The sequence below is a fragment of the Pan troglodytes genome, chromosome 2 (assembly GCF_028858775.2).
Source record: "Pan troglodytes isolate AG18354 chromosome 2, NHGRI_mPanTro3-v2.0_pri, whole genome shotgun sequence".
Lineage (NCBI taxonomy): Eukaryota > Metazoa > Chordata > Mammalia > Primates > Hominidae > Pan > Pan troglodytes.
Genome location: NC_086015.1, coordinates 23,500,333 through 23,523,450, shown reverse-complemented (window position 1 = coordinate 23,523,450; position 23,118 = coordinate 23,500,333). Strand labels below are relative to the sequence as shown.

General features: G+C 35.5%; 1 protein-coding gene across 2 annotated transcripts in view; it reads right to left on the bottom strand.

Moving 5' to 3' along the window:
* Positions 1-23,118, bottom strand: part of KCNH8 (potassium voltage-gated channel subfamily H member 8) — a 393,974-nt gene that overhangs the window by 4,845 nt on the left and 366,011 nt on the right. For both annotated transcript variants that reach the window (XM_001162672.6, XM_054680428.2), the window contains 4 exons: positions 20,413-20,451; positions 17,490-17,845; positions 15,388-15,494; positions 12,740-12,816 (listed from right to left, as the gene is read on the bottom strand). In XM_001162672.6, coding sequence (XP_001162672.1) covers positions 12,740-12,816; positions 15,388-15,494; positions 17,490-17,845; positions 20,413-20,451 — 579 coding nt within the window. The remainder of the gene's footprint in view (positions 1-12,739; positions 12,817-15,387; positions 15,495-17,489; positions 17,846-20,412; positions 20,452-23,118) is intronic.

Here is a 23,118-nt window from a genome sequence, read left to right as displayed (position 1 = left end):
ATAGAATATTATCATGTAGAAAAAGAAATATTGCTAAGAAAGCATTGAGAGATTTTTCCTAATGTAGTCAGAACATGTAAAGAGCACAATGACACAGAAAGGTAGCCTCATGAGTAAAAAGCTGTGTGAAATGTTAATTCAACATTAAGTAAATAGCGTCATCTCTAAAAATGTAGGAGACTGATTAAACACAGTAAAATATCTTCATAGCAAACTATATGAATGCAAAAATAGTTTGCCTCAGGGTAAGAACTGGAAATATATGTTAATAGACATATTTCTGATGAACTATTTTTCTAGTTTTCAAAATAAACAGATATTTTTCCATGATTGAAATACCTTTGCATAGACACATTCTTTTTTTACTGATATATAATAATTATACATATTTATAGGATGCATGTGATATTTTATATATGAATACAGTGTATAATGATCAAATCAGGATAATTAGTATAACCACTATCTCAAACATTTATCATTTACTTGTGTTGGGAATATTTCAAATCTTCTAGATATTTTGGAAGATACAGTAAGTGATTGTTAATTATATCACCTTACTATGCTGTCAAACAGTGGCACTTACTCCTTTAATCTAACTGTACTTCTGTGCCCATTAACCAACCTGTCTTCATCCTAACCTCTCCCTTCCCAGCCTCTGGTAATCATCATTCTACTCTCTACCTCCATGAGATACATTTTTCTAGCTCCCACATATGAGTGAGGACATGGAATATTTGTCTTTCTGTGCCTGGCTTACCATGCATTTGCCACAACTTTGAGACCGTGAACTTAGAATGGGAATCCAGAGTCTTGACAGGATCCAGGAACATAAACAAGCACTGACATTTTCAGAAAACAAATTACTATCCTAGCTTGAACTAAAAGGAGCAAGTAACTCAAGGAAACAGAGGTTTCTTTAACTCTAGAGGGAAATAATCAATTTATGTTAGGGAAGATTCCTGTCACTGTGTCTCTGGGGATACACCCCTGAACCTTATTAAAGTTGCATGAGGGAATTAATTGTGTTAAGTAAGGGATCTCTCTTTTTACCATGGCAAAGCCAGCTGTCACAAAGAGAGATGGCATTTCCTAGAAGTAGAGACTGTGGTGATAGTAAAGGTGACAACATACTGCCACAGAAAATGCCATCAAGTTTTACTGCATTTTTGTTTACTGCTTCCTGCTGTGCTTGCTATCAAAATTTATTCTAAAACAGGAAGGATCTCAGTCTTCATCAAATGTTGAAGGCAAAGAATGCAGTGTTTCCACTAAGGGTGGTGGCTCAAGTGCTTCTTCATAGCATGGTAAGAAGACATGCATTTGCTAAAAAAGGATTGTTGGGGCTACTTTGTGAACAAAGCTCTGTCCACTCAAGAAGACATGTATACATATGTAACAAACCTGCACGTTGTGCACATGTACTCTAGAACTTAAAAGTATAATTAAAAGAAAAAAGAAGATACATCTTCAAAATACAACTTAACTGCAAAGAGATACGTCAATTAAAACAAACAAAATCGTTCTGATCAAATGAGCCAAAGTTTTCCCACTTACCTCAACAGCAGCATAAAATATTTAAATGTTTCTGACACTCATATTAGAAAATACAATCTTTTTGAGCAGGTAATACAAAGCCCTTCACAAACCCTACTTTATTTTTTAATGGCTCCATGTCCTGCATTTTCTCCCTTGCACACCATCAGATACAGTGAGCTTTACCCTTCACTGCCCTGGTGCATGCTATTCCTTCTGACTGCGGGCTCTTCTCCTCTGCCCTTCTCTGTCTGGCAAGAAAATCTTCTCCTTCAAACTTCTTTTAATACTTAATTTTCTCAGCAGAGCCTTTCCTTGGCTTATTGACACTCACATAGCAGTTTTAACCCTGACCACTTTGCATCACATGAGACTGTACCAACTAGTCGTTGAGTTCCTTGAGGGTAGAAACTGTTATCTCAGTATCTCCTGGTCTCAAGGCAATGCCTAGAACACAACATGCACTCAGCAAATCTTCAATGTAAAAATAAATACAATACCTCCATTTTGAAGGACTTTTGGTTGTTATATTGCCTTTGATTCTGATATTATTTTATATCATGATTTTACCGTAAATATTTTAGGGGAAAGTTGCCTGATACAAAATTGTATTGGAAAAGCTGTAACTGGCCATCTTCATTCCAAGTATATATACTAAAAGTAGGTATGACTGTTAGAATTCACATATACAACTTTCCTAAACCAAAGCCTTGACTATCCCTTCACTTTAAGTGCAGGTGGTATTTCTACTGTTAAGAATCCCTTTTCCCTTATTGTGTTTCCTTCATAATTGTAGAAATATGTCTCCGTTGGCCAAGGTTTCTGCTGGATTTCACTTGTCTTATTGCTTTGTCATCTGTCCCAGCATAAACTTGATTTCCATGGGTAGTTTTAATTCTCTGGGAAATTTCCCCCAATGACTGATTCCTAGATCTCATAACTACATTATGAATGCCAAGTGATGAATTCAATTAAGTAAGTTATTAAGAGTTGTTTATCAACTGAAATTTGGTAAACATTTTGCATCCCTGATTGCTTCTCTGGATAGCTATTGTAGATGTGGCCTTCAGATTCTATTTATAAAGACAGTGCATAAAGGAAACATAACAATATACATTATTTGTTTATTAATATACATTTTCTTTATCCACTTTCCCCTCTTCCTCTTTTTTTCTTCTTCCCCCTTCTCCTTCTTATTCTTCCATGGATAAGAATCCATCAGCCTGGAATTTAAAACTGTTGGCCAAACCAGTTTACCATCACCATCTGCATAACCAATTGTTCACATCCAAGATTTCTCTATCTCTTCCAGAATCCCAACTGTTAAAAAAAAGAAGTGATGAAAACACCATCTGTGCTTCCAAGTGGTACAGTTTTGTATCCAAAAACTTTGAAGCACCTAAAGATTCCTCCCTTGTCTATTCTCCCAGCATCATGCATTAACCACACAAATCATTAGATGTTTTGCAGGCAACGCATTTGCTCTTGTTAAACAACATCTCCTGTCATGAATAAAAACCTATGTGACAACTGACTTGCCAACTGGCCATGATAATCCACACACTGATCCTTCCATACCCGTAAGAAGGGAATCACTGACTACCACAGCTTTTCTATTTCTGCTGTATCCAGGTTTCCTCAGAACTTCTGTTGGTTTAGAAATAGTCATTGTTGCCCTACATTTCCAGAGTATCTGGTTTACTCCTCTCATGTTTAATCAGCTTTATTGGTGTAATGCTACTTCCCACCCTCCTCTGTGTCATATTTCCATAAGGGCCTTGTGAGGATTAAATAATATAACAGATATAAAACTTTAGTCCCCATGTAACTGGTATCTTGTCAGAATTCCAGGTGGCTCAATTTGATAGTGGATTTGTGACACAGGCACTAAGCTTGGTAGAGAACTTCTGCAAGGCAGGGAATCCTAATCCAGAAAGTATTTAGCTTAAAGAAAATAGAAACTACCGTTATCTCTATAACTATTCTTCTGCCTTAGCATGGAGAGATAAGCCATTCCCAGTAACAATTTTACATAACCAATATCAGAAGAAAAAGTCTCAAATTTTTAGTATTGCTTTGCCTGGATCTTTGCAGTAGCAAGTAGAAACAGCAATAATTGATGCCATTGGAAAATGTAGATTAAGGTCCTGTATTTCAAGTCCAAAGTTTGAGCAGCTGCATTCAGATGGATTAAAAATTCTCTATAAAGGATGTGTGAGCCAAAATGTAGGGATGTGCAGCCTGGTTTTGATCAGAATTGAATAAGGACCAATGTGGAGCTAGGGGGCAGGTAGGGCAGCTACTACATGTATTTATTGCTCTTTACAGTAGTCAAGCTCCTGTAAAAATCCTGCCACATAATAGAACTCTACAAATCTTTGTTGATTCATTCAATGAATAGTGAATTGCATGGTGAATTTCTTATGACTTTTTGTTATTTTCAATTGAACTTAAGTAACTCACTTTCATCAATTGCCCCTAAATATCACTGAAAGATAAAGAAGTGTTAGTATATCTCTAGCAGGTAAGAATGTTTCATATAATATCCATGTCTCATGGAAGTCCCCAGCACTTCAAAATGGGAGCTTTCAAAACATTGTGTTACTAAATGGCTTAAATAATCTATCTGCGATACTGGTGACCTATTATTCCAATAACACCATGCGTTGTCAGTGTCCACAGTTAGATTGTGTGTTTTTTGGTGTAAACACAGATTTACTGTTCTGGTGTGTGGTTAGATTGTGCCTTTTGGGAATAGAAGTATGAGTTTCTAATGCAGACCAGAGAAAAATTATCTTTGACAATACCTTTCATTTCACATAAAATGACATATAATATCATATAAAATAGCTTTACTTCATTTTACATACGTTTTATATTTCTCCATCTTGGCTATTGGCATGATTGGTGTAAAATTCTTGTGCTTTGAGTATAACTGGAACTTCCGTTGATAGGCAGAGAAAAAATGTGGTTTCCATTTTTGTGCATTCAGTGAGCAGATGGGGAATGCATCTGTTGACATAATCTTCTTAGCTTGAAGAGTTCTTGACCTGTCACTCAATTTTTGCCAAACATGTACACATTTTCCTGCTAGACACAGTTTTCCTAAGGGGTACTAATTATACCAACCCTCCCCTGCCCCACTACTAATACATATACATTTTTACAAGCTATGATTCGGTAAATTAAATGGTTTTTCATTTAATCCTTTGTTATGTTGCATATTTATCATAAGATTCAGACATGTTCAAACAAACTCCATAAGCAGGCAAAACAAAAAAGACGATTGGAATAATTTCATTCTTGTGTCTTTTGCTTTACAAAGCATTCAGAACAAGTGATAGTCTTTTTATCTGTCAGCTAAAATAATAATCATACTCGGCACTTGCATACATTTCATCCATATGAGGACCTCAATCCCCTTACTAATAAAAGTTGTAAATCTTTGTCTACAGCTGGAGAGACTAGAATGTTGGAAGGTAAAATGGCTTGTTCTAGGTCACACAGGACTACTAACCAGGGTTTTACTTTTGCAGGTGCAGCCGACGTCTCTTAAATTATAATTAGGGAAGAATTACAAGTCTAGCATTACCAATACAAAATGACCAATTATAGTCTTGAAAGTGATTCAATAGCTTCGTTGAGTTTCTGCAAGCTCAGGCCTTTGGACATTACTTCAGCTGTACCATGGTAATCTATTATTTATCAACCCTTTGACTGCTTTTGTCATCTGTTTTCCTGGTTTCTGTGACAAAGTTTGATTAGTATTCAAATTGCTGTCTGGCTAAGGGATCTTTACTGCTATCAGTAAACATCAAATGAAAGTTTGTCTGCTCTCAGAATACTGGTTGTATAGAACAGTGCTTGTCAAACTTTAATGTGTATAGGAATCATCTGGGGATTTAGACAAAGAGTATACTCAGATGCGGTAGGTCTTGGGCGGGGCCTGAGATTCTGCATTTCTAATAAGCTCAAGTTGATGCCAGTGCTGCTAGTTCATGCTCTACAGACAGATCCTTAGCCCCAATATATTTTGAAATTTCTTTTTTTATTTTGATTTTTTAAATTGACAAAAATAATATAATTTATGTTATATTACTTGATGTTTTGATATATGTATACATTGTGGAATGACTAAGTTGAGCTTATTAGCATATCTGTTACCTCACATCCTTACCACTTTTTCTGTGGTAAGATCTACTGTTTTAGCAATTTTCAGATATACAATACATTGTTATTAACTGTAGTCACTATGTCACTACAAAACAAAAGAGCACAGCTTCTGACAACTGACCTTTTCCACCCAGCCTTCTCTAACTCATGTTTCTGTAACTGCTCTCTACTCTGGCCCCTTCTGACCTAGGAGTTGTGGTGAACTTCTGCTGTTATTATCAAGAGGGGTGGTTCTACCCCTTGTGGTTTGCCTATACTCTACTAACTTCTTTGTAAATAACCTTTTAATTCAACATGCTAAAATTGCCCATTTGGAATGCAACATTGGTTTTTACTTGGGCCCTTACTGATATATCCATTTAGTCCTTCTATTCAAAGACGAGAAGAGTCCTATCTGTAAGCAATCATAAGCAAAGAGGACGAAAACAACCAGTCTCCAAAAGTTACATGCATTTTAAATCCACCCCTCACAGGAGAAGCTTTCTGAATGACATACATTTTTTTTTCTTTTGAGAGATCCACATTGTTGTTTAGAATTTTTTAAAGTCAGTAAAATTCTCATGAGAGTTATAAATCTGCCTATTTATACAGGCTTAAGAACTGGAAAATAACCAAAAGGAGTTCTACAAAACATAAATTAGTTGGAAACATTCCAGGTTAAAAGCCTATGTCCACAAAACGTAGTATTAACATCAATAACACATATCTAAAAATTAAAAGAAAAACTGTTGGTTTTGCCAGCAGTTAATTGAATTTTGTCGTTCTAGGTCAAAAAGTGAATGTACAGTCTTTGTTTATGTTTTGCTTTGAAAATTGATGATCAAGAACTATATATGATCAGGATGAAGAAGAAAAAAGCCTATATAGACAAATCTTGGAATGACCTGACAATTCTGTCAGTGTGTTTCAGTTGACTCAATTGTCAATGAAAAGATATAATGGCAACACTAATTCAGAGGACTAAGGAATCAACTTTACCTTAAGATATTACTCATGCAGGTTTCCTTATGTGAAATATTAGTAGTATCCTGTTTCTGTAGGCATTTGGAAAAGTAGTAAAGCAACTCTTAAATAAAAAACAGCCTCTCTTATTATTCCATCTCTTTGACTCAAGGAGATTTCATTAATCTATTAGCTTTGTCAAGTATAACCTAGACAACAACTCAGATTCTTTCTCTGTTTTCCAGTGGAAGGCCTTTCATTGCTGGTATTTTTTTACTTTGATAATATATAATACATTAAATTGGGGGATATTTGGAATTGAATTTTGAGCAAAATTAAATGAGAAACAAAATTTTCCTAATAGCTTTTAGGTGCTATGGTAGATATTATTAGTGTTTGCCAGTATCCAGTTTTCTATTTCTTTTAGGATATACAAAAGCTTACACTTTCTTTTCCAATTGAAATTAACTGTGCCCATGGAATTAGTTCTGGTTAATAGAATACCGATAGAAATGATGTTTTTGTCTTTCAAACCGAACAACTGTGCTCCACACTTCAAATGGAAAACAGCCAAGCAGTGACATTGCAGATGGTGCAGCCCCTTCTGCTGACCTGTGTTAGGCATTTTGCTTGAACGAGAAATAAATTTTAATCAATTTGGAGTTTGTTACCTCAGTATAATTTATCTTATAACAGTGCTTATCTGATAATGGCAGGACTCTTCAATATGTTAGAAACAGTAACTGGACTTTTTGAGGAGTTGAAAATGAGAAAATAAAGCTAAAAGATCCTGATATTACAAAATTAAATTTGAAATCTAACTTTTAGGTCATAGTGATGTATAAAATAATTTTCTCTAAAGCCTTAGGATAATAGTGCATATAAGGACATTTCTGTAATATCTATTTTTAAAGGACATGACTGACCTATTATCCAATTATGAAATGTAATGCAAACACAGTCATTCCTAAAAAAGGAGGCCTTTCTTTTGGACTCAATAGCAATAAGAGCTTGGTCTCTAAAATGCTAGAGCCCAAGTTGATACGAATGGGCTTCTCATATCACTTAAAGTTAACAACGTGCTAATGTGTTATAGGAAACAACCCCATATCACTCCGATTCCCAGCAAAGTAGTGAGCCTCAGTAATTGAACTCAGCTCTCTCAAATATTGGTTCTTATCACACATATACATATATATGTATAACTTACACTATACCAAGTTGTAAAGGGTAAAACTGAAATACTTTCTAAATTCTGGAGTTTGAGAAAGTGTTTAATTTATCTCACAAAGAAAACCATGACATCTTTTGCTATGGGAAAATTTAAAAAAAATTTTAGATCCAATCAGACCCTAAAAAGAATTATTATATCGCTAAAGGGGAAAATAATTATTCCCATCAAAGCAGTTTAGACATTGAAACAGGCCAATGACTTCAACTGTAAAGGAAGCCACTGGACTGACAAACAGAAGACATTTGTTGGATGTGATAGTAAATTTTGTATGCCAGCTTGACTGGGTCATGGGGTGCCCAGATGTTTGGTAGATTATTCTGGGTGTGTCTTTGAGTGTGTTTCTGGATGAGATTAGCATTTGAATCAGTAGACTGAATATAGCATACTGCCCTCCCTAATGTGGGTGGGCCTCATCCAATCAGTTGAAGGTCTGAATAGAACAAAAAGTCTAGGTAAATGGAAACTCCTCCTGCCTGACTGTTTGAGCTAAAACATTGGTCTTTCCCTAGCTTTGGGCTTGAACTGAAAAAAAAAAAGTCAGCTCTTTTTGAGTCCCAAGCCTTTTGGCTTTCGAAATGGAACTGACACCACTGGCTCTCCTGGTTTTTAGGACTTCAGAATTAGAATGGAACTACACCATCAGATCTCCTGGTTCTCCAGTTTGCCAACTGCAGATCATGAGACCTCTCAGCCTCAATAATCAATTAATACAAGTTGCTATGTTTCTACAAAGCTCATTTTTTTTTTGTTTAGGCATGTTACACATTTTATTCTCCATAGTATGTTTAAGATTCAAGATGGATTAAAATCACCTAATATTAACTCTGACCCCTTTACATATACACAAAATAAAATGATAAAATACAGCAAGTAGAGTATTTAAACCAAAGCACACTTGGGTGAGTAAGGATGAAATAACAAGCTACCTGTTTTCTCTCATTTTATAAATGCAGATATGGTTATGCTTACCTTTCTGTTAAGCTTGGCAGGTTATTTTCCATCCGGTTTTTATTATCATTTTGCCAATTATATGTTTATTGTAATATCAGGTAATGGTTAAACATTGTTAAACTAGTATATGCATCTATTTGCTACTCAATCCATAAGTCTTACAGAATAAATGTTTTTTAAAAATAATACAGTAGCACAATTACAATCAAACTAGTTAAGATAAGATGCTTTGAAATATCATTAATCTGCCATTTTGTTTTCTATTCTAATTTCATATGGAGTATGTTTATAGCAAAAAGAAAGTCTCTTAGGTGAAAATAGTGATTTTCATAACCAAATATGTTCTTCTTAGGTCCATTCATTTTCATTTTATTCTATAAACATTGATCCTCTCTCACTTATTACTCTACTGGGCACTGTTAGGTAGAAGGAGGGTGCTTATATGAGAGTCACCGTTTGTTGAATCAAAGCATAACCTTGTATGAGGATGGAATCAACATTTATTGACCACTTATTAAGGGAAGATACTGTGCTCAGTGCTTTACATATGATATTAACTTCTCACAACAATCCTTGATTACAGGTTCTATTATTATCATTTAATAGAGGACAAATCTAAGCTTAGGGAAAGTAAACACCTTGTTGAAATCACAGAATAGGAATCTAAATATTTGTCTCTTTCCAAAGTGAATTCTCTTTCTTCCATAGTGTGTTTTATGCCTTCTGCCTGCTGTGCCAGAGCACACAGTCTCCCTTGGTAAGCTTTGCCTCTGTATCTTTCTGGGTCAGCCAGATTTCAGAAATGAGAATGCACTCTAACCTTCACCTACAAACCTTTTCAGAAGTGGAGCATTTGACTTACACAGCCCATGGCCCTATCGTGACATTTTTGTAGTTTTCAAAGAGTTTCCTTAGAGTCGCACTATTTCATACTATGCTGTAAAGCAATGGCAATGTGGTCAAAGCGTTCTAATATTAGCAGCTGCCCCACATCTTTTAAACTCTCCTAACTATTCTGTGAATGTAGGTAATTACCAATATTATTACTTTTCAGATTTTAGTTCTGTATTTAGCTTGCAGATTATGATTATGAAATGTACACACTGATGAACACTTTCTTTATGTCTTAAATCTTTAAACAAATATCAGAATAGAGATTCTGCAGTGCTCTGACACCTCACACAAAGGCCCACAGTCTGTGTGGCATGTATCACACATATTTTCGGTTGTCCTTTTGGTGGTAGAGTTTTTTTCATGCAGTGCATCCCACATTTATTATCAATTCTTCTCTTGCTTGCTATTAACCAGATAATAGCAAAAACAAAGAATAAAGCAATCAAATGATGACACATGTTACTACTAGAAAATAGGCAAAATGGTAAAATTAGGCTTGGACTTTAAAAATTTTTTTTCTATATTTTCTATATAAACTATCATTTTACAGAAAGATGAGGAAGAGAAAAATAGGTTAGAAGAGGGATAATTTTACAGTTTGAAGTCCATTTGTATTTTTATTCTGCCCATCTTAGTGGGTTTTTATGCACTATCCAAAGGGTCAAAACTGTGTATAAATTAAATTATGTGTGAAGGATAAGATTTTTCTACCTAATCTTCGACCAAGAATAAATCAGATATTTTCCTTTATGGAAAACCTAATTCTTTGGGAAAGAATAGTTGGACCTTGATATTTTATCTTTCCCTTTTTATTTAAATGTTTGACAAGATAAAAAGATGTGTGTCATCTCGGGGGGCTAGGGGAGGGATAGCATTAGGAGAAATACCTAATGTAGATGACGGGTTGATAGGTACAGCAAACCACCATAGCACGTGTATACCTATGTAACAAACCTGCACATTCTGCACATGTACCACAGAACTTAAAGTATAATTAAAAAAAAAAAAAAAGAAAATCGTGAATACAGGCTCATACTGGGAAGATATTTTGTTTTTAAAATGGTAATTTTTTTTTTGTTAATGGATCTACCCGATTCACATTGTCAAAGGAAAATAACAAACTGTGTGGATTTACAGCCCTAACTTGGAAAAATTATCTACATTCCTAAAGGTGAACATATAGACATTTTTTCTCAGAAGAATCACTAACTCTAATATTTGAACTAAGATATAGGTCGGTCAGTTTTTAAAATTATTAAATGCCCTTCTCAAATATGAGAGGAAAGAATTCAAATGGTATTGATGGGTGGTTTTAGCTAAGAGCAGTATCTGAAGAGAAACTGTTCAACAGAAGGTTAACATCCAGTTCTCCAACGGGGAGTTGCATTAGTTTTGTTTTGGGTTTCAGTGTTTTTTTTGTTTTTTTTTTTTTGTTTTAACAAGAGGTTATTTGGGTGATCCAGTGCATGGCTGAGTCTTTGTGATTTAAGTATTTTCAAGCCAGTTAGTGGACCATCTAGTATTCCTTTTCTGCCTTGTTAGTCGGTCCTTCAGCTCTCTTACTTCTTATTAGCAACAATCTCAGCTCCAGAGAGGGCAGGTGCAGAAGGGAGATGGTAGTAAAACATAAATCTCCACGAAGCTGAAGAAACACAGGTTTAAGAGAAACCTGCAGAGTTTATGACAAGCTACTCAGTCTGCCCTTATTACAGATAACTGGAAGTTACGTGAACTTCATTTTTCATAAATCTCATCAATACCATCACGTGATTACATTTTCCCCAAAGTGTCATCAAATCAACTATTACTAAGACTTTACTCCTAGAAAAGGATTCTGTTGCACTGTCTGTCCCTGCCCACATGCCCTTGCCTGGGTCTACCCTGGTCACCAAAGATAGGCACAGGTTTTGCTGCATATTCTCGCCTGAGCAATTTTTTTTCTTCAGGCCTGCCTGAAGAGCCTCAACTCCACTTTTCCTGGCTCCTTGGTTGAATAATTTTGAGTTGTCCTACATAGTCTCTCAGAGGTCTCCAGTGGGATTGAGCCCCAGTTGTTTACAAGTTTAACTGTCTCACTAACACATCCTTCTGTTTTGCTTTCCTTCCTTTTCTTACTTCTCTGTTCTTTAATTATACTTCCTGTATCACTTTTCAAATAAACTTTTGCACCCATATAGTCTCAGAACTTGTTTTATTTTATTTTAATGAGAGAGACCCCAATTAAGACAGTAATCAAGAAAGTATCTTATTTTTATATTTATTTCTATAAAATTGCCAGAAAAGGCAGATTTATAGAAATAAAAAGTACATAAGTAGTTGTCTAAGGCTGGACATAAGAATAGAGATTAACTGTAAAATGAGTATAAGAGATCTTATTGGGGGAAGAAAATATATCCTAAAACTGATTTATAGATGATGGATTCAGTAAAGTTACTAAAACTCACTGGACTGTATTGGTGAAATGGACAAATTTTATGATATATAAATATACCTCAATAAAACTGTTAAAAATGAATAGATAGTAAGATTTAGAGAGGTAAAGTACCCAAGGTGACACAAGCAAATACAAGTCAGAGGAAAGAACAGAGTTCAGGCCATTTGACTACACTGAGAAACAGCATTCTTCTGTGAACTTATGACCTTGCTTTAGCTCATTAAAAATGGAAGGTCACAAAAAAGTTTAAAATGTACCAATTAAACCAAATATGCATATATCTAAGACACTTCATGCTAAATGATTGACCTAGATTATTTTATTTAATTTCACAAGGGGCCATAAGGCAGGCATTATTATTCTTCCCTTCTTACACATGGGGAAGTGGAGCTTGAGAGAAGGTAAGTGACTTGTCAGAGATCACACAACTTACATGAGGCAGAGCAGAGATTCACCCATGGTGGTCTCATTCTGGAATGCATGCTTGTAACTACTATATTACACTGTTTCTGCGAGTAACTAGGATTTGTATCTCCTCTTACCATTTAAGCATGACCAAAGAAAGAGCTCCATACCTCACTGTTGAGTTTGTTTATCTGCTGCTTGGTCTCCTCTGCTTTGATGAAGAGAACAGCAGCTCCAATCTCTGGATCTGAAAAGTGACACACATACAGAATGAGTCCTTTAGGAATAAACCTTATATTTGAGGATCGAGGCAATTAGAATATGAAAGAAAGTCCACGCTATCACTTTTAACCTTTTCTGATGTCTGTGCACTGTACTGTCTTTTGGGGATCAGGCAAGCTTTTTGTATTCCTCTGGATGGCACCAGATATACTCTCTGGACACACATCATGGTGGTGATTGCACCCACAGTGACTGGATGTGTCCATTGCAAACACCCCATTTCCCCGAGTACAGTCACCACCATGTTCCAAGATGGCACATTTTCTTTTCTTTGACCATTGTTTAAAACTGTATCATAGTCAGTGCTCAAGCCATAGAAAAGGGATATTATTTTTCTTCTCTCGTTCCATTCTAAACATTGATTCATGTGCCCATGAGCATATTTTCCTCCCACATATATATCAGATACTGATATCCACTGCAGGTTGCCTTTCTCTTCCTGCATCACTCTAAAGGGTAATTTCTCCCAGTTTTTAGTTCTTCTTCTCCACTTTTTCTCTACTTTGCTCTTCCAAATATATTTATTTCTGTCAGGGACAAGAGTACAGGTGAGTCAGTGCCAGCTTGAGTGGAAAAGATTTGACAGATAAGACCATCCTAATTCTGGTCAATTATGAGGAGAAAACTTGTTGGTGGGGGAAGAAAAGTAATTCAAAACAGTCTGAAATAGAGTAATAAGAAATTGTTTTGCAGATATATCTTGCAGAGGTAATCCATTCATTCAACGAATGATTGAAGGTCATATACAATAGGCCAGCCCTCTTTTAGAGTAGATAGCAACCAATAAAGAAAATATAGTTGACACTCATGGAGCTTAGAATTGAGCAGGAAAAATAAACATGTAAAAAGTAGGCCAGGCATGGTGGCTCATGCTTGTAATCCCAGCATTTTGTGAGGTTGAGACAGGAGGATTCCTTGAGCCCAGGAGTTCAAGACTAGCCTGGGCAACATAGGGAGATCCCATCTCTACTAAAAAAGTAAAATAACTTATATAAAGTAATTATGCAATAGGTTTGAATTTCACACTAAGGGCAATAGAAAGCCATTTTAGGGTTTTAAGCATAGGAATAGAGTAATACAAATAAATTTGAATTAATAAAATTCCCTTTGCATGGAAAACAGTGTGAGGTCAAAGAAAAGACTTTGGTAGCAATGCAAGCAAGAGATAGATATAGCTAGAGAAAGAGTGGTAGCAGTAATGGTAGAAAGTCTTAGAGGGAACTAAGAGATATTTTGGAAGTTGCTTCTAGAAAACTTGTTGCTTGAATGCGTAAGCGTAGGGGTAGGTGATAGGTTAAGGAAGAGGAGGAAGCTAAGAGAGTGGTAGGACTAGAAATATGTGGATGAAATGGTGAGTTTCTGTGCACTGTCTCTAGTTGAACCAAAAAGGTAAACATCCAATTGAGGTGTCAACAGGCTTTTATTGCAAATATACCAGTTTGATGATAACTATGATTTCTTTGCTCCTTGGTCCAAGCACAGTAATATCAACATATGTAAGTCAGTTAAATCAATAAATCAAGACTGTACTCCTTATCCTTTTGCATTTTCCTCACTTCACACTCCCAATCAAGGAATTTCACAAGTATCCCTTAGTTTCCCAAGAAGATGATGAGTGCTGGAAGGAATTACTGATTCAGATGAAATGCTGGTATTCTACCAGAGAAACATCTCCAGAACTGTATATTCAAATGTCTTTCTTGGGCTTGGCTTTGTTCATAAAGGGATTTGCTAATTACCAAGACATTCTAATACAAGGATTTTAGAACTTGGTGGGAAGGGAAGGGGAGGTTGGGTGAGGATTGCTGGCCTTGCATTAGGTAGTTTGCTGGTAATTGTTTTGGATTGTCTCTGCCTATTCAACACATGTTCACTATTCTCTTTTTATCAAATACAGGTGTGTCTTCTTTAGAGTTTATTTGTCATTTTATTTGTCTTGTTGACAGAATCATTCTTACGAGCAACAAACTCAAGATTGAAAAGTAAAGAGAGGGATTTGGGCTAGAGTTGGAAGTACCTTCACATTAATTCACCATCACTAAAGGTTAACACATCACATAGTTCTCCGTCATTTCCAACATGCTTATACCTTTCCGAAGTTATTTATCATCTGGAAAACTGCAAGTATATAACCTCACACTGAATAAACTGGTTAAATATAACCAATGTTCCTTCAGTGCACAATCAACATGGCATTTCCTCTAGATAATGTTTTTATGGATTAATCTAAATTTATAATAGTAAAACATGGCCATCCTCTGATGAATAGCAGAAATTTGAGTCTCCTGGCATATCAATTACCTTCGCTGCTAAATGGTAGCTCATCCAATCTGGACAGAGAAATGATCACAAATGACATCTTAATTTGGAAATGGCATAAACTCATGTCAAATTATTCAATGGTATTGGTAAGGTTCTATGACAGGGAGAATATTCTAAGGACAGGAAAGCAAAAAAAAAAAAAAATGCCCATAACAAACATTACAAGTTAATAAGAAATATTTTACCTTAGGAGAAGACTAAATATAGATCTTACCTCCAAGAGGAGGAGAAATTCTGGGCTCTGATCTGATTCGTTCAGAGCCAAAATCAAAAGTCTGACTTTCTTCACTGCTGTTTCCATCTTCAATTCCATCAACAATCCTACTTAAAATAAAGGAAATTGGCTGGCTGTGGATTCATATTCACGGATTCCAGTATTTTTAAAGAGTTGAAAGATACTATGTTAAATTTCTAAATTCTAGATACTCTAGAGCTGAGCTATTCAATATAGTAACCATTAGCCTTATATTGCTATTGAGTACTTGAAATGTGGTTTGTGCAAATTGAGATGTGCCATAAGAATTAAATACACACTGGATTTTGAAGAATATGGTTAAAAAATGTAAATTATTTCACTGAGTATTTTTATATTGTTCAAATTTAAAATAATATTTGGAACATATTCAGTCAAATAAAATATATTATTAAAATTAATTTCACTTTTATCACGCTTAAAAATGTAGCTGTTTGTTAGATAATTTAAAAGTATATATGTAGCTCACAATTTTATATCACATTATATTTTTTATCACACACTACTGTTGTAGACAGAGGCTCTTTTACTTATTCTCAGATTCAAAACTTTAAGGTATGGTACAAAAGTCCTCTGACCTAAATTCATGTTAAATCACTACTCTCCAGGTTTTAACCCTTAGCATCACAGAAAATAAATTTGATTACACCTCTACTCTAGACTTAGAGAAAACTCTAAATGTCAGAGTTAAATAATTATATTTAAATCAGTATTTAGTCTTCTTTTCATGGTAAATAGTATCTAACCCACTCATTATTTAAAAAAAAAAAGTCTATTGTAGAAAATTTAAACATAAAGGTAACAAAAAAACAAAATAAAAATCACCTGTAATCTACTACTATAGTCAAGATTTTGATGTATGTCCTCAAAATATTATTTTCTCTATAAAGGAACATATATTCTTTTTATAAATGTAAGATTATGCTGTATATAAACCTTTCTCAGCTCCAATACAGTCTCTTCCTATTTATAATTTATTATGTTTAATTTTAGTATAAACTTAGGAAGAAGAGTTAAGCAATATTTTCAAATTACCATCTCCAACTGAATTCTTGAAAATATATCATCCGCCTACTTTTTGCTAAACCTATTTTATCTTTTCCTTAATATTTGATCTTAATGAATAAGAATGTTGTTCAAATAAATAATAAAAATATAGTATTTGAGAAAGATCACTTGCTTTGTAAGTAGAAAAACAAACTTTGAATCTACCTTTCAATACTTAATATCTCAGATCTTCGACAAAATATTTACCCTTCGAGTTTCACTTCTTGCAACTTTATAATAGAGATAACACAAACTACTTTATAGGGTTCTGAGAAGATTAAATGCAATTGTGAATGTGAAATTATCTCGCAAAATACATGAAACATAAAAAGTAATACATATTTTTTTCATGCTTTTATTTATTATTATTCAGCTGTTATGTGATTTTGATGATGGCTATTGCTTTTCTACACCATGGCCTACCCCTGAACATCTTCGGAATCAGGATTTTTCACGCTTTCAATCACCTTTAGTGGATTCTAAAGTGATTTTTAAGAAATGAAAAATGGAACCATGCTGTGTTACTTATTGAAGAGACCAGAAATAAAACTAAGTTTTAGCCATCCTTGATAATAAGGCAAGAATAGTATGAAAAATAAAAATCTGCATTTCATTTTCTTCCTAATTTCAACTCATTGCTTATGAAACTTTTGGTAAGATCAAGCATTGAGGGGATAACATTGATGGAGTTTGTTCCATTTCTTTTATTTTCACTATAAATCATAAAATCACAAGGTAGGAATATACATTTAACATAATAGGTAGTGCAAAATGAATAAAAGGAGTAAAGAAGGATTTCTGAACATTTAGTATTTTGAGAACATATTTTGCCCATCCTGCATGCACACACACACTTGCACATAAACTCAAAAAATTGCCCACAAAACTCAGAAAAGCTGAGGATTCCAGGCTAGGAATCTATGGAGTAGAAAGGCTCAGAAGGCTGAAGGCAGGTACTACTCTGTATAAAAGGCAGCCACGTTCACGTGAGAAAGTTATATGATATGAACTCTTACCTTGGACTGAGGTCTGGGGGTCCAGCATTATTCAAAGTTGAAAGTTGCAATTTCAAGTTCTTCTCTTTCCTTTTATTATGGTTGGGGGGGTCAATTTCCTGCTTGGTTTTGGGGGAATTTGACCTGGAGACTCTGATAGGCGAGTGAAAGGGCACCGTTCCCGAGGCCAGTTGCTTTAAGCTTAAGCCCAGGTAGGTTTTATTGCTTCCAACCTTCTTGTTGCGCGAAGAAGATCCCCTTGTGCAGATGGGAGAGAGGGAGACTGCCTCCTCTTCCTCCCCCTCCTCCTCCTCTTCCTCATCTTCCACAATGGATGGGAGTCGCTTGTTGATGTTGCCATTTCCCTTGGGCTCTGACTAAATCAGTGGATAATATAAATTAGTACAGACTGCAAAAACCGCAGAAAAGGTATATCATTAATGCTGGAGGTCTCATTAGAACAAAGTCAAATCTCTTAGAGACTTACTTTTCATTAAAACTGAAGTCTTTGCAGATTTAGTTATTATTTTATCAGGTGTTAAAGGTCTTCCCACTTCTGCTCTTCTCCAGGTTTACTCTCTATGCTTTGTTGATTTTTAGCCCCTGATTTTAACCCTTCTCTTGGTCTTTTAAACTGTCTTCATGGGGAGCCACGTGAAAGGTGCATTATACCAGGTTTGCAACTAGATTTTAATCAGCCTTTCATTTGTAATAGTATATGATGGCATGCTCTTAGAAATAAAGACATTTTCCACTTTAATGGAGGGTCTTAGGCCTTGTTATTTAAAATTACAGGGTCTTTACTGGAACTTTACATGGAGATTAACCAGCAAAATTGCATTATTCTTGAGAATAAAAAGCTTTCCTATTTTGGATCACATGAATGGAAGAAGATCAGAAGTATTCTCAGCTACTCTGCTTCCTGCTCTCCTTGTTCTTTCCAGTCACTAGCAAGAAAAGAAGCAAACCACTTGGTCTGCTTCCTTTGAAAAGCCTTGGAAAAGGAAGGAAAAATAGTCTTGCCAAAACCCATCCTGTAACTACTGGACTCTTGACTGGGATCATTCAACTGTGTAGACTAAGAAGAGGAAAGAAAGAGTGTGGGAAAAGACAATTGAGGTGATGATGGAAGGGCCAGGGCAGTGAACGCAGCAAAGGCTAACTAGTGGCCCTCAACAGAGTCACTGTAATAGTGTGTGCTTCTGGCTTTGCCCCAGACATGGCTTCTCTGCTCACTTTTCTGTGCTTCTGTATTTTTTGAAAATTGAATCCCTTATATCTGATCATCAATAATTTATAATAAAAATAAGGCAAAGAACTGAAAATCCCTAAGATTACTATTCAGACTCTGGGCTGTCATGGTTATTGACTTAAATGAATAGTTGTTTTTTTGGTGTATATGGATTTTGGTGTATACGGATTTTTTGGTGTATATGGTGTATATATTACAGGTATAATAACAGATCTAACATTGCAGTGACTTATAGGCAATAGCCCGTTCAGTTTAGGCCATAGGTGCTGAGTGAAATGCATAGTTTACTTATGAAGTTCTTGTACTTTAATCTTATTGGCTCAAAATTTCTTGAAGAAATGGCATTCTTAGACTCATCTTTCCAAATACGTATGGTTATTTTAATTAATGACAAGGGCATACTTTTTTTTTTGCTGGGATAGTCATGATGTTACTCTTGTTTGTTTTTCACAGCATTTAAAACTCTGTGTTTTTAACAAAAATTGGGCCTACACGGAATTACAGGGGAACATTTGTATAGTAGCATTGTTGGATAGAAAAATTAGTTTACCCAGCTAAAGACACAACAGGGCAAACTTAATCTAAGAAATGAGAAACAATGAGCGCATTCTCTAATTAGAATTCTGTTTACATTTGCATTGGCAAGTTAATCATTCCTTTGTTTCAAGAAGCCTCTATTGGCTCTAATTGAATTCTCTGACTAATAACCTGTCAAGTATTTGTACTTCTACAAGTTTGTGGAAATTTCATACTTCCATTTTGTCATGGAGACTTGGTGTCTTAGACAAGTTGCTTAGATATTGACTCACAATCAGGGCAGCCGACATTACAAACTATCACAATCAGAAAACCAAACACCACATGTTCTCACTCATACATGCGAGTTGAACAATGAGAACACATGGACAGAGGGAGGGGAACATCACACACTGGTGCCTGTGGGGGGTGGGGGGCTAGGGGAGGGATAACATTAGGAGAAATACCTAATGTAGGTGACAGGTTGATGGGTGCAGCAAACCACCAGGGCACATGTATACCTATGTAACAAAACTGAACGTTCTGCACATGTAACCCAGAACTTAAAGTACAATTAAAATAAAAAGTAAACCCTATTTGACCCTTCTCCACCATCATCTTCAGTAAATTCTTAATGTCTTCATAATGCATTATGTAATTTAATCTATTTGCGTGCCTCTGTGTCACAGGATTATTGGTAATAAAAGTCCAGCTAATAATCTTAACAAATTAGTTTTTTCGGGAAACTTTTCTTGAAATTAATTAGAGAGTTCTTAAAAGTTGAAACTGTTTTAAGAGCTGACTGAATCATAAAACATGGTTCCAGAATATCTCTCAACCATATTTTTAGCATTATGGACACTTACAAGAAAAAATTTGACTGCCAATTTTAAATGCAATGAAAGTACTTTTAAGATTAACACCTTAGGACTTTACATTTGGCATGTTTTGGTAACAAACGGCTTTATAACAATAACTATAAAATGCTCCCATAGAACTATGAGTTTCAATTCTCCTCTATACTCAAACTCAAGCAAGTCAGTTGCCACATCTCTTATTGGGAAGTCAAGTAGGGAAAGTAAAAGATAAATACATGAAATTCTGAAGAGAAAGACAGATTTATTGGTAATCCTCCAGATTTTAGATAAATATTTTGCTGTGTAGCAAAAGCCATACCTGTGAGACCATAGATTTGTTTGATAGTCTTGATATCACCTGAAAGAACAAACAGAAGTATTAATCATTTTACATATCCTGGTGGTTTGGGACTGGGTGAAATGCAGTAGGCAGAGGAAAGAGAAGTATGTACAGAGTTTGCGGGAGGGAAGGAGCACAGGAAGGGGTGTGGATCTACCTGTGCAGGCCAGAGAAGAGAAAACACCTTCTACAGTGTGCCAAAAACAACTGCCTCATCCTATCCTCTAGGACCACTACTGATCAGTGTGTGTAATGAGAAAAGGAGCACCAAGTTGAATGTCTACCACAGGATACCACACCTAAAAAATAATGATCACAATAGTGGGCTTATTGGCTGTATTTTCCATCTTGATGCTTCATTCTCTCTCCTTTTTTTTTTCTCTATCTCCCTATTCTTCTTTCTTGCTATTTTGCTAAATTTGCTCATCTTCCTCGATTTTTCTTTCTGGCTCTTTGGAAATAGAAATCTATGAAATCATTTCTTATTTAATCTCATTACTTCTATTTATTCACTTCTCTTTTTGCCTGAACGCTCATAGGCATGAGCTATCCTTTCTGTTCCACTTGTTTTCCACTATCTCACTGTGGTAATCCCTGTGGACAAGGTTTCAGTTTACTGGGACTCCTAATCCCCTAATTGAATCAAATATTCCACTGATTACAAAAAAAGAAGAAAAACTGCTGCCAATCAGTGTTGATATACCATCAATTGTAAGACAGATTTAAATTTCAGAGATACTAAAATGTGGGGAAAAATATATATCTTATTCACTTAGGCTTGAATCTCAGGACACATTTTGTATAAAATCAAACTATGGCACTATAGAGGAATATCTTAAAAACATGCACCTACCATGATTATAAAGAAGCTCTGGAAATTATGACATGTCCTGGAAACATGCTTCTGATATTATCTACATTGTTTTTTGCTCAAATACACTTCTTTCATTTTAATGTGGTAATAGATGCTGTTAATTAACATGATTTTATTCACATGAAAAAAAATTTGTACTTGAAAATGATCTGCCTAGTAAGCCAGACAAATTTGGTAATTCTGTCACCCTTTCCTCATTTTTTTCCCTAGATGATTAGGGAAATAGATCTGTTATATTTATACAAATGCCAGGATCATTATTGCTGTGCAAATATATGTTTCATCAGTGTTTAATTTTATGATAGCAGTCAACTGATTCTACATCTGCTTAGCCGCCTAAATATGCATTAATCAGATGCATTTTAGACATAAGTTTTGTAATAATTCCCTAAATGGTGACAAAACAGCTGAATAATTAAAAATGTGAAAAGTAAAACAAAATTATGGTGTTCTTGCTACTGTGGTAGACATGAAAACATGTTTGTAAAAAGCCTTTCATTTATAGCTTGGATTATAGAAGAACATGACAATGGGATTCAGGAAGGCTGAACACCTCCAATCACAGATACCGTTAGAGATATAAGAGAAAGATGCTGGCCTTAGCATCTTCTGATTTGAGTATGCTTCTAGCTGTGTGGTTTACCACTAGATGAGTTCTGTCAAGTTGCTGAATCCCAGAGTCATTTTTCTGTACTAGTGCTTTTCAAACATGTATGTGCACATGAATTACTTAGGGATCTCATTAAAATGCAGATTCTGACATGGGAGGTCTGAGGTGGGGCCTGAAATTCCTAATTTCTGGTTAGCTCCCAGGTAATACTGGTGCTGCTGGCCCTGGAGACACATTTTGAGTAGTAAGAGCTCATGACCAACATCACAGTTATTATCATCCTATTTCCTATCAATTATTTATCCATCATGTGATAAGCACCCTGATAAGTGTTTCCCAGACATTATGCCCATTAATTCCCACTGTGATCCTATAATATAGGTATTTTTAGTCTCTATTCTGCAGAAGAGGAAACAAAAGGACCAAATTAGAGTTAAGTGATTTGGTGATGGCTGCAAAGTAATAACTGACTAAGCAGAGAAATGAACACCAGATTGGCTGTTATTAAGGTTAAATGCAATACTATATTTAAGTGTTTGGCATGCAATATATTTTTCTTCCTCCTACTTTTTGATACCTTTGATTACCTAAGGTAACCTTATCTCATCTTTTACCAAATGTACTGATGGTCAAGAGTCAAGCAGAATAAGCCTAGTACCAAAATCTGGCATAGACACAGTGAAAACAGAAAACTTCAGGCCAATATCCCTGATGAATATAGACATAAAAATCCTCAACAAAATACTAGCAAACTGAATCCAGCAGCACATCAAAAAGTTCATACAGCATGATCAAGTAGGCTTTATTCCTGGGATGCAAGGCTGGTTTGACATACAAAATTCAATAAATGTGATTCACCACATAAACAGAATTAAAAGCAAAACCCGAATGATCATCTCAATAGATGCAAATAAAATCAACTTCCCTTCATGATAATAACCCAGATTAGTCATCAGAGGAATATACCCGAAAATAGTAAGAGCCATCTTTTGGGAAGGTAGCATCTTTTGGGAAGGTAGCAGCTCCGTGTTTTCCTGGGACGGTGCTCCCACAGAGGCAAGCCGCCATTTTTGCTGTCTTGCAGCCCTCGCCCCTGTTGCCTTCAGGCTTCCAGAAGGTACGTGGTGACAAGGGACTGGTGCAGATCCCCAGCACAATGCAGCTGTCCTGTGGAAAAAGCAGCCAGACCTTTTTCCACCCA